This window comes from Schistocerca serialis, chromosome 4 (genome assembly GCF_023864345.2).
Source record: "Schistocerca serialis cubense isolate TAMUIC-IGC-003099 chromosome 4, iqSchSeri2.2, whole genome shotgun sequence".
In the NCBI taxonomy this organism is placed as follows: domain Eukaryota; kingdom Metazoa; phylum Arthropoda; class Insecta; order Orthoptera; family Acrididae; genus Schistocerca; species Schistocerca serialis.
Window position 1 is genome coordinate 91,505,308 of NC_064641.1, and position 12,844 is coordinate 91,518,151.

The 12,844-nt window shown below is 41.5% G+C and overlaps 1 protein-coding gene across 3 annotated transcripts in view; it reads right to left on the bottom strand.

Annotated features, from left to right (window-relative positions):
• Positions 1-2,308: 2,308 nt before the first annotated feature.
• Positions 2,309-12,844, bottom strand: part of LOC126473621 (cuticle protein 18.7-like) — a 30,406-nt gene continuing 19,870 nt past the window's right edge. Inside the window, exons 1-3 of one of the 3 annotated variants that reach the window (XM_050100794.1) lie at positions 8,815-8,969; positions 2,746-3,167; positions 2,309-2,643 (exon numbers count right to left, since the gene is read on the bottom strand). In XM_050100794.1, the coding sequence (XP_049956751.1) occupies positions 2,439-2,643; positions 2,746-3,167; positions 8,815-8,826 (639 nt within the window). In that variant the 5' untranslated portion in view covers positions 8,827-8,969 and the 3' untranslated portion in view covers positions 2,309-2,438. Of the gene's footprint in view, positions 3,168-8,814; positions 8,970-12,844 lie in introns of those variants that run through there. The other 2 variants (XM_050100791.1, XM_050100793.1) reach the window with 2 other exon arrangements.

Sequence of the window (12,844 nt, forward strand, 5' to 3'; positions counted from 1 at the left end):
CCTTGTCGTTGCACGGTGATTGGTTTTAGGACTGTCGGATTTCTTGGTGCAAGTGTTTACATGGAACTGTCTGTAGCTTCTGTTATTTCCGCTGAGCGGATGAATGCTGTCGGCGTACTGGAGTAGCCAGTCGGTCGATTGCGACAGAGCAGCGTGGAAAAGAATTCATTAGGTTGTTGGTTGGTTCTTCAGCCGTCCCTAGGTTGTGACACCACCCGATTATTTAGTGTTACGCTTGGCTGTCTGCCTCACCTAAACTGTTGTTAGAGTTTCCCACCCAGGCCGACTCTTGGAACACTTCTGAGCACCACTGTTCTGTAGTTTGTGATTGTGATTTTCTTCTGTCACAAGCACTTTACCAGGCCTTCAGCCGTGTATTAATTTTGTCTGTTCTATGTTTAGTATATGGCCTTCAGCCGGACTTTATGTGAAGTATTTTAAGATTAGGCCTTCAGCCGTGTTTTATTTAAAATTCTTGTTTGCTCTGGATTTAGACCTTCAGCCGTGCTTGTGTTAAAATTTGTGGCTCTCAGCCGTAATGTGTAAATTCCTGTCTGTAAGGTTTCTCTTTAATTATCTAGAATTCTTAAAATGGCCTTAAGCCGTACTGTGGAAATGCATATCTTAAGGTTTGTCTTTAATTATTTTGTGTAATTGTTTGGGACTTCAGCCATCAAGATATTTCAAGTTTTCTTAAGATGTTTTTCTGTTATATTGTGTAACCGCTTGTCTTTAAAGGTTGCCTTTTATTATGTTGAAATATTGTTTTGCTTTCAGCCGAGGAATTAATTTAAATTTTCCTTAATAAGGCTCTTAGCCGAGATTTGTAGATGCTTGCCTTTGAAAGAATTTCCTTTGCTGATCTGATATATTATTTGGGCCTTCAGTCGAGAAGATATTTTAATTTTACTTAAGTGAGGCCTTCAGCAGTTTGTCTAAATTCTGGTGCGTTAAAAGGAATTATTTAAGGATATTTTAATTTTACTTAAGTAAAGCCTTTAGTAGTTTCTATAAATCCTTGTGTTTCAAAAGAATTATTTAAATTTTATTATTGAGAAGTTACTTGGGCCCTCAGCCGTGATGTGATCCTTGTTGTTTTAAAGAGAAGACTGTGTACTAGTTTTCGAGGAATAAAGTTGTGTGTTCTGGTGTAACTAACAGTAACTGATGTTGGCCCCTTTCCACAACCTGATCCGCTCTGTCCTGCGAAACCAGATTCCAAATTGAACAATACAGACCGAGTCATACTGTTCTCCACTTAGCTGCACAAGTCAATTGCAACTCGGGCGAAGTAGGTAACCAAGAGGATTTTGCCGCTGTACCATCCACAACATGGACGTATATCCACTTGTATACTTGATGCTGTTTCTATGATGCAGGTGGTAAAGTAAATATCCAAGTCTTTTTAATGACATACAAGTTACCACCAAGATATATTGTTCACTCTGACATAACGGTTATAGATACCAGTACTCACAAGTCCTATGCTTATCAACCCACGTTCGTCAAACTTGTATCAGTTCGATGATGATCTTTCAGCCTGAGATATTCCCCGTTTTGAGGCTTTACGAATGTTATAGACTTTGGCTACTTTGACATACTTGGTAAACAGTTGCATTACGTATATGACGCCATGCCTGTTTATGTACATGAAAGAAGAGAGAAGTTGGAATTCAGTGCCTGCATATCCCCTACTCCTTTCATAAAGCACGAAGATTTTCGCATATGAGATAAATGGATTACCAGTAAGATTGTCAGTTGCCTGGATCCTGTGAAACGTAAGAGAGAAGTCTGCATTTTAATAGAGGATATTATCACGTGTATCCCACCAGCTCTATGCCCTTGGTAACTAAATGCGGGTGGCGAAAGTTTCTACCAGTCTGAGGGTTGGACAGGGCCTCCTATAGAACAACAGTTACTTCTCGAGCGCTGGAGAGATCAGCTGCTTGCACGACGCCTGTTGTGAGGTACTGTATATATCTGCATACATGTTGAAATAATCCAGAGTATAACACATACTCTGAAGTAATGGCTAAGTATCCAAAAACAACTTATTGCTTGTACAGTTCTGGGCAGTAAAGAAGTAAGAATATTTCGCAAGTGGAAGAAGCAAAGCGGTGACTACATGAGTCCATCAGCAGAGCACTCATGATTGGTTCAGGTAGATCCCATTTTCCCTGTACCTTCCAAGTTTTAGTTGCCGAAGGTTAAAAGAGAAAAGGATCTCTCATAAGAATGTCATAATGTACCACACAGTTTCATGAATTTTCAGGTGTTTCTTTTTATAACTGGAAATAACTGAAAACTATTCTTTCTCAAGTAATTGAAAATGTATTTATAACTTATGATTTACATATGTACAGAAACATGATGGCGCGAGCGTGAGATGACTGTTCCAGGGTCATTATCTAAGGAGCACGTTCGTGTAGGCAGACAGTTCAGCCCAGCAGGTCACCGTTGCGGACCTTGGCTTCTACGTGAGCGACGGCGTTGGCCACCTTACCGGCAGCTACCTCAGGGGTGTCCAGGGGCACGCCATTGGGTCCGATGACGATGTTGGCCGGGCCATAGGCGGCGTAACCGGGATGGACGGCGGAGTAAGCGACAGCTGCAGGTGCAGCGGCAATGGCGGGGGCAGCGTAGGTCCTAGCAGCGAACACGGCGGGGGCGGCGGCGATGGCAGGCGCGGCGTATGTCCTAGCAGCGATCACGGCGGGAGCGGCGGCGATGGCAGGCGCGGCGTAGGTCCTAGCAGCGATCACGGCGGGGGCGGCGGCGATGGCGGGGGCGGCAGCGACCACAGGGGCGGCAGCAACCACAGCGGCGCTGTTGACGATAGCGTCGCGAGCCCTGGTCTCGGCGACGGCGTTCAGGTGGGCGGCCTTGGAGGCAGCGACCTCAGGGGTGTCGAGAGGAGTGCCGTCAGGGCCGATGACGATGTTGGCGGGGCCGTAGGCGGCGTAGCCGGCGTAGTTGGGGCCAGCAGCCACGACTGCAGGGGCAGCAGAGTAGGCCACTGCGGGGGCGGCGGCTGCGATGGCGGGGGCGGCGGCGTAGGTGTGGGCCGCGGCAGCGATGGCGGGGGCGGCGGCATAGTTGTGGGCGGCGCCCAGTCCCAGGTATCCGGGCTTCGCCACCGCCGCGGCCACCACGGCGCAGAGTACGACCTGGAATTGACAGTTATCGTGTCATCATTCGTCATCCTGATATGGATTTAAAGTGGATCCAGTGGCTATATGGTTCGATTACAGATGTTTCCAAGGACTGTACTGTGATAGGAAGACAAGGTATGTGGATAGTATACAATACATGCAGGAACCAAGAAGGAACGATAAGAATGGAACACTAAGACCGAGCAGGTCATATTATAAACACTGTAAGACAGGCATGCTTCCTTTCTCCTACACGATTAAATCTGTACATCGAAGAATCAATGACGGAAATAAAAGTATGAGGACTGAGATTAAAACTCAAGATGAAAGAATATGAATAAGTAGACTCGCTGATGATATTGTTATCCTCAGTAGAAGCAGGGAAGAGTTACAGTACGTACTGAATACTGTAGAATGAACAGTCTACCGAGTATAGCGAATGGATTGAGAGGAAACCAAAAAAAGATAAAATTCATGAGGTGTTGCTGGAATGAATTCAGTGATACACTTAGCATCAGAATTGAGAACTATGAAGTTGACGAGGTTTGGCAGCTGGAAGCGATGAAGTAAGCGAAGAGAAGGAATTCTGTTACCTTGAAAGAAAATAATGTACGACATACGAAGCAAGAAGGACAAATAAAGCAGAGTAACGTAGACTTAGACTGCACTCATGACCGAAATAAGACTGCTAGTACCAAACAGTGACCTTAACTGACGAATGATTGAGATAGCTACTCAAAAGAAAACCGAAAGCTCGGTTTTGGAAACGCTCGCATCTACAATGTCCTAAGCTGAGGCTGTTCTGTACTCGCATCCAGTTATATCACTATCCAAACGTACTAATATCTTCTGCATATCCATTACACAGCCTACATGAAATGATTTATGTGTGCGCATCTAGACAATAGGCAAAAATGTTACAAAAGTTGTTTGTATCATAGATGTAAGTGACGTATGAGATGTAAAGCATAAGGCAAAAGAAGAAATTTAGTAGTATTTTGTACTATTACATCTGACTAGATTCGGATTAATGGAAGAATTTTAAATGCAGTGATGCTGCAGTATGTTAATTGCTAAGATGAAACAGAAAATGTAGTGATACCATTCAAACGAAGAAGAAATCCATATAAATCTCGACAGAAAGTAGAGTGCAGATATATGAAAATAAGATTATGAGGACTTGCTAGGTAACACGGAAAAGAAATAAAACAAAGATGCCAACAGGAAAATGTTTGTTCCTGTAGGTGGCGTGAATTAAAGGAACCACTGCTAAGGCTTTAAGAAGTAGATTTTTTGATCGTTAGTCTTCTGACTCTTATGATGCGACCACCGTGATTTCTTCTTGCGTGCCAGTATCCATCTCAGAGTACGACTTCTATCCAAAGTTCTTAGTTGTTACGTATGTAATTCCTGCTTCTACACATTTTAACTACTACAATTTTTCTAGGACCGTGAAAGCTATTCCCTTATTTGATATCACATATTCTATAATTTATCGTAGTTAATGTTTTCTATATGATCGTTTCCTCCCTGACTCTGCTGCGAACTTCTTCATTCCTTATCTCAAGTACACAGTTAATTTTCAGCGTTTTTTTGTAATACTATGTCTAAAACTCTTCGATTAACTTCTTCCTAGCTTTCCCATCACCCGTAACTCCATACTCCACACGTACATTGCTGACAAACTGTAGATGTACACAAAGACTACAATAAGTGAAATAGATTATGCAGTTTCCTTCAGAATTTCACATTGTTCCCCTGTTGCTTTGTTTCATATGTTCTACATCACATCAGAACTCTTTCATCTAAAGACAGTTTTGATTGCCAGGCGTAGCATGGTCAGCTGCAGGTGCTGCAGCGGCGGATGGAAGGTACAGCCTAGAACGGACGTTGTATTCGACAGGTTTTAGGCGTGACCTTGTGGCCACTGTAAGTGCTAAACTATTTTCTTATAATTTGTTTGGAGAAAGTGAGTAATATATTAGCGAAAATCTCTTTATTAATTATTATTATGATTTATACTGGCAACCTATCACTTATGAAGGTATAAGGCTATGTGCGAACATGACTCTGAAGTAGCAAATATCTTTCTAGTTTCGCAGACAAACGAAGATTCTGTACGTAGTGCACCCTTATTGGTTACGGCGCACAATGTGATAAACGATACCAGTGATGTTGGAAGCTGCGGTACGTTACCCTGTCTTAATTTTGTAATATTACAAAAAGAATACTTTGTTGTACCCCGAGCCTTACCCAATGTGATTTTCGATGTTCATAATCGGTTCCCATTGCATTTTGGAGAACTGAAGATGGTCGTTGAAAAACTGAGACGTGTTATCGGACTGGTTCCTTATCTTCTTCTTTCGTTTCACTCTCTTTGGGGTACGCTGGATCAATCATTTCTTTGTGCGTTGTTCTTTTCTTAGGGCACACTATTTCTTCATTCTTTCTGATCTTCTTTTCCTCTCTTCTTCCGAGATGAAGTGTTTGGAATTTTGTGTACATTTGTTTTGGAACCGTATGTTTCATATTTAGTAATTAATTTAGCTGTTCGATCAACAAGTGAAATTTCGGCAATCTTTAATTCTAGTAGGTCTTTCTCAGTTTCTTTTAACCAGTTGGGTTTAGTTTTGCGGTTACAGAAAAACTCAAAGATATGTTTAGTTAATATGTTGGAATTCATTCTGAGAAGATGACCATAAAAATTTATTCTCCTTTTTGTCATATTATCTGAAAGTTTTTCAGTTTTGTTGAAGAGAGTTTCATTTTTGATGTGTATAATCTTATTGTCTTGAAATTTTGGCCCTATGATTGTTCTTAAAATAAAGGAACAAGCAGCTAAATGTATTCACATCTCGTTTGAGAAAAACTACGATATTGACAAACATCAAGCACTCATGTAAATATCTCAAAGTTCAAGAATAGATGATTGAAAAGTAAAAGAACTCAAATATCGAGGAGAATGGGTTAGTTGGAATGCTGGGGAAAGCAAAGAAATGGAATCGAAAAATAATAAACTTGAACTGGCCTTCCAACCAACGAGAAAAACATACAACAAAAAATCCCTTTCATGGGGGTCCCAAATTACACATTACAAGACAGTGATTAAGCCAGAAGCACTGTATGCAGCAGAAAAACTGAACATGAATTTCAAAGGCCAAATGGAGAAACTTGAGCTAAAGGAAAGAAAAATTTTAAGAAGAGTCAGCATCGTGTTGTAGGACGATACCAGATTTTACCTGATTTCGCAACAGTAAACACGGGTACTTTGGATGTTAGACGGCTATGAGCACAGGGTGTTTTGCAAACAAATTCAGTGGCCTAAAGACAGTATACGACATTTGTATGGTAGCGTACTTGCTTTCGAATCAAAGCTATGTTTTCTTGTACTTGCTTATACAGTCAGATTACGGAACAACGTAGAAGTATGGGAAAACCGACAGACAGTTCTTATCAGGTAGTGACTACTACAATGTTAGGTTCCCAGATATGGTAAGGTAGGTATTAAAATGTTATGAAGAGTGACATGTTTCGTGTACGTTGAGATGAAAAGAATAACATTATTAAGTAACAGATGTCAAAATAAAAACTGTTATTAAACTGATCACATTAAAATGTGTAACAGAGAAAGATAATGTCATGAACAAATTTAGAGTCTAGTTGCTAGGATGATATTTCGGTATGGTCTATGAGAATGTATAAAAAAATGGAGGACAGGTAGTTTAAAGGGGAATCTCTAAAGGAGGGACGGCGTCATTTGCACAAATTTCTGATGGATAAATTTTGAGAACTTCTGTTCTAAGAACACTGCACAGTCATTGTGATACCGCCATCGTATATCTTACGTTCCACGCGGGATTAGCCGAGCGGTCTAGGGCGCTGCAGTCATGGACTGTGCGGCTGGTGCCGGCGGAGGTTCGAGTCCTCCCTTGGGCATGGGTGTTTGTGTTTGTCCTTAGGATAATTTAGGTTAAGTAGTGTGTAAGCTTAGGGACTGATGACCTTAGCAGTTAAGTCCCATAAGATTTCACACACATTTGAACTTTTTTTTATGTATATCTTACGTAGAGACCATGAGAGTAAGATACGAGAGATTTGGGGGCGAATGTCGTTGTTGATGCTGCTGTGTTCAATCGGAAGGCTGGTTCGATTGGCTCTCCACGCAAATTTGTCTTGTGCAAGTCTCTTAATCTCTGTATAGCTACTGAGCCTACATCCACTTGATCTACTTACTTACTTTAGTCAAATCTAGATCTCTGTCTACAGTTTTTATCTCCTCCGCTCTTACCTCCATTACTAGTTTAACTATTCCTCAGTACGTCTCCTATCAACAGATCCTTTCCCTTAGTTACATTGTGCCACAAATTTCATACCTTCCCAATTTAATCGAGTACTTCCTCATTTATTTTCTCATTCACTCCACTGATTTTGTGCATTCTTCTCCAGAACCACATTTCCAAAGCTTTTATTCGTATGCAAACTGTTCCTCGTCCACGTGTCCATTGCGTTCAAGATCTTATTCGATAGACGTTCAGGAAAGGCTCCTTAAATGTTAAATTAATGTTCGACATTAACAAATAACTCATTTTCAAATATCTTACTCTCGGTTGTGGAAATCTGAGTGTTATGTCCTCTCTCCTTCTGCCATCGGCAGCTATTCTGTCGCCCCAGTAGCAAATCTCATCTACAAGATTCAGTGTCTCATTTTCTAATCTAGTTCCCTCAGCATTACCTGACTACTTCGATAACATTTCATTACCCTTGTTTCATTTTTGTTGAAATTCGTGTTATAGCCTCTTCATAAGCCAATATGTGTTCCATTCAAATGGTCTGTCCTGTTCAACCGATCTTGCAAATTCTTTGCAGTCTCTAGATTGGCTTTTAGATTCCTCACTACACGACTCTACAACGACAGAAAAACTCTGGTAGTGGTAAGGTGTAGCATCAGGCACTGTTCAGTGTCTTGCAGAGTATACAGGATGATTAAACTGCCGAACCGTGCGACAGCTATGGTCGCATGTTCGAATCCTGCCTCGGGCATGGACGTGTGTGATGTCCTTATGTTAGTTAGGTTTAAGTAGTTCTAGGTTCTAGGGGACTGATGACCTCAGAAGTAGAATCCCATAGTGCTCAGACCAATTTAAACCATTTTTGATTAAACTGCGCCTACCAATGTGTTTTATGCAACCTGTAATGCCTTGAAATACCATGTACATATTTACATATTGTCACGCTCACTACATGCAAAGTGTTATTCTAGCAGAAAAAAATTAACAGAAATTTTTCTAGGAAGTTTAAGGTAGTTAAATTTTATACTTCGGTACATTTTCGCTAGAGGCCGTAGCTTTAGAATTATTCAAGGAAAACGCACGAAAGTGACCTTCAAACATGTTTTCACTTGAATAAAGTGGAACTGTGGACCCATGGAAAAACGTACCACACTACAGAATTCAGCAACATTGCCTACAAAAGGGTCCTGTTAATTTTTTTTCTGTAGGGCTGATCGTTTCCAAGTAGCGGGATAACAATATCGAAATCTTCCAAGGTGTTTTTGAAGGCGTTGCGGGTTGCATAAAACTTACTGGCAAGGGGAGCTGAATACCGCCGCATGTGTACAGGCAGATGCAGAAGACATTGGTGGGCAGTCTGAGGCGCCACTTACCAGGACCTTCATGCTGAGGAGAGCGTGTGGCGTCTGCAGCTGCTGAACTGTGGCTTCTTCAGCGCGCGTCACGTTTATATAGCGCGCTCGTCCGGCGTGAAAGGGCCGCGTCCTTCTGCCGGATCGGCCAGTTGGGCGGCCCCGGGTCTCGCAAAAACGACGACGACTGCCCCAGCCGCCTCTAGCGGCGTGGTGCCCACTTAATTATTTATTCCCGTAATTCCGGTGACGCCGACATGAGGGTTACGGTGCAAACCTCGCGGCTGGCCGGCCGGCCGGCCGGCGTAAATTGGACCCCGGCCTGGCTGGAGTCGTGCTCGCCCAAGTACCGCCCTCGCTCAAGGCCGGAATGCTACTTGCGGAGTGATTTCCACGGCTGCTGCACTTCGTCACGGCACCCAGTCACCTTGTTGCCAGCGCTGTCTCATTAACGTGAAACTTCAGGTGCAGCACTGATATTCCAGTTCGTTACTGCATCGGACTTGATCGTGTTTGGAATAGTTTACCACTTAAATGTATTACTAGAGATCACTACAAATTTATTTGTGTTGATCGTAATATAAGGAAACATTATGGCATACCAAAAATCAAGGAGAAAGACATACGTAAACTCCTTCATTGATTTAAAAAAAGCATATGATTCGATTGATAGAGAATCTCTATTATCACTCCTGGAAGATATGGGTTTGGATAAGAAAACAACTAATATTATAAAAGCGACCCTTATAAATACATTTTCGAAAGTTATATTTATGAGCGAAATATCGGAATCCTTTGAAATAAAAACGGAAGTGCGACAGGGTGATGGGATCTCACCGTTGCTGTTCAATTGTGCGCTTGAGAAAGTAGTCAGAGAATGGAACACAAATATTAAGAGTGGTATATGACATGGCCCTGTTTGCTGAAACAATGGAAGAAGCACGGGAGCAAATCCTAAACAAAAGAAACAAGCAGCTAAAGGTCTTCACATCTCGTTTGAGAAAAACTACGATATTGACAAACATCAAGCACTCATGTAAATATCTCAAAGTTCAAGAATAGATGATTGAAAAGTAAAAGAACTCAAATATCGAGGAGAATGGATTAGTTGGAATGCTGGGGAAAGCAAAGAAATGGAATCGAAAAATAATAAACTTGAACTGGCCTTCCAACCAAAGAAAAAAACATACAACAAAAAATCCCTTTCATGAGGGTCCCAAATTACACATTACAAGACAGTGATTAAGCCAGAAGCACTGTATGCAGCAGAAAAACTGAACATGAATTTCAAAGGCCAAATGGAGAAACTTGAGCTAAAGGAAAGAAAAATTTTAAAAACAATCATACGGCCAAAATTTCAAGACAATAAGATTATATACATCAAAAATGAAACTCTCTACAACAAAACTGAAAAACTTTCAGATACTATGACAAAAAGGAGAATAAATTTTTATGGTCATCTTCTCAGAATGAATTTCAACATATTAACTAAACATATCTTTGAGTTTTTACGTAACCGCAAAAAGAAACCCAACTGGTTAAAAGAAACTGAGAAAGACCTACTAGAATTAAAGATTGCCGAAATTTCACTTGTTGATCGAACAGCTAAATTAATTACTAAATATGAAGCATACGGTTCCAAAACAAATCTACACAAAATTCCAAACCCTTCATCTCGGAAGAAGAGAGGAAAAGAAGATCAGAAAGAGTGAAGAAATAGTGGGCCCTAAGAAAAGAACAACGCACAAAGAAATGATTGATCCAGCGTACCCCAAAGAGAGTGAAACGAAAGAAGAAGATAAGGAACCAGTTCGATAACACGTCTCAGTTTTTCAACGACCATCTTCAGTTCTCCAAAAAGCAATGGGAACCGATTATGAACATCGAAAATCACATTGTGTAAGGCTCGGCGTACAACAAAGTATTCTTTTTGTAATATTACAAAATTAAGACAGGGTAACGTACCGCAGCTTCCAACATCACTGGTATCGTTTATCACATTGTGGGCCGTAACCAATAAGGGTGCAGTACGTACAGAAAATTGTCCAATCATTCAATACGTGCTCACCAGAAGATTGGCTCTTGTGCGTCGCTGTGCACCACCAAAGAACCGTTTCCCGATTCAACAATTAAGTACCGTGTAAAGTAACCCAATTACAATACAAGTACAATAAGAGAAAGCAAATTTAGATTTCCGGTTAATAGATACAGAATAAAACAAATGAGGAAGCATATAACTTGTTAAATCTTACCTACTTGAATGTTACAAGAGATGTCACTCTTATTAAAATGTATAGTCAATAATAAATTAATTATGATGATGATGAAGTCCCATACTCCTTGATAGCGCATAGGGGACGATGCGGGAGACCCGCACCGCTGTACTAGGCAAGGTCCTAGCGTTGGTGGTTTGCCATTGCCTTCCTCCGACCATAATAAGGATGAATGATTAAGACGACACAACAATACCCAGTCATCTCGAAGCAAGTGAAAATCCCTGACCACGCCGGGAATCCAACCCGGGACCCGTGCTCGGGAAGCGAGAATGCTACCGCGAGACCACGATCTGCGGACTCAGTTTATTCGGACATACGAAAAAAAGTATCCCCAGAAAGAGAGTCAAAACGTGGAAATTTAAACGCTCCGTAGGTGAAGCAGTTAAAACATTGAAGCTGCTAAAACCACAACAGTAAATATAATTCGTTGCTGCTGCGGTCGCAGGTTCGAATCCTGCCTCGGGCATGGATTTGTGTGATGTCCTTAGGTTAGTTGCGTTTAAGTATCGATTTCACAGATGTTTATACTACTACTTGTGCACAGAGACAATTTATCCATCTGAAGCCCTACGACAGAGTACTCATATAGAATGAGGTGACTAAAGTCACGGGGTACCTCCTAGTTAGGTTTAAGTAGTTCTAAGTTCTAGGGGACTGATGACCTCAGATGTTAAGTCCCATAGTGCTTAGAGCCATTTTAACCATTTTTAATTATAATTGCCGACACTAGAGTTCGAAAAATACATAATGTAATCATGTATACAGAAAATGAAAATATTACGAAGGCGAAGGAGTAAAACTAAACGGCCAAAGAATCTGTTGATATCCACAAGTACACTGTCTCAGCCGTCTGCTACGTTGAAGGAAACAGTTCTTCGCTTCCTACAGCCATAGCCCGCCGAGGAGCACTTGCGAATCAATTTCGAGGGACCTAAGGCTTGCTGCAAAATGTGGGTTCATCACAAATATTGAAAAAGTAAATGACGTAATTACGTTTCTTGTTAAAGTTTTATGTCTGACCCTAAATAATAGACGCATCAGTAGAAGACAGATGGAAATAGCTCCAAACAGATACTACTTGAAAAAAAAAACGTAAATCAGTAACAAACTACGGCGTGCACACACTTTATCCAACATGTAGACGTCACTACAGATATTCGAATTTAGGTTATTACATCTTCGATATGGCTGCCATCATTGGCGATGATGTGGCACAGATGAATAGTGAAATTCTGCACGACCCGCTGAAGTGTCGGAACATCGATGCTGTCAGTGAACCCCTGAAAGGCTGTTTTCAGATCAGCAATGGTTTTCGGGTTATAGCTGTACGCCTTGTCTTTAATATATCCTCACAAAAAAGAGTCGCATGTGTTCATACCCGGAGAATTGGCGGCCAATCGAGAGCCGAGCCAGTGGCCTCTGGTTACCCCGGAGTAAGGATGCAGTCCCCAAAGTGCTTTTCCACGACTCTAATCACTCTCCTGCTTCGATGGGGTCGAGTTCCGTCTTGTATGAACCACATATTATGAAATCAGAGTCACTTTGGATAATAGGGATGATACCATCTTCCAAGACTTCCACGTGCCGTTCGGTAGTCACTGTGCCATCAAGCAATATCGCACCGATTATTCCTTGACTGGACGCTGCATACCACAGAGTCACCCATTGAGGGTGAAGAGATTTATCGATCGCGGAATGCGGATTCTCAATCCCAAAATGAGTCAGTTTTGCTTACTGACAAACCCATCGAAATGAAAGGTGGTTCGTCGTTAAAC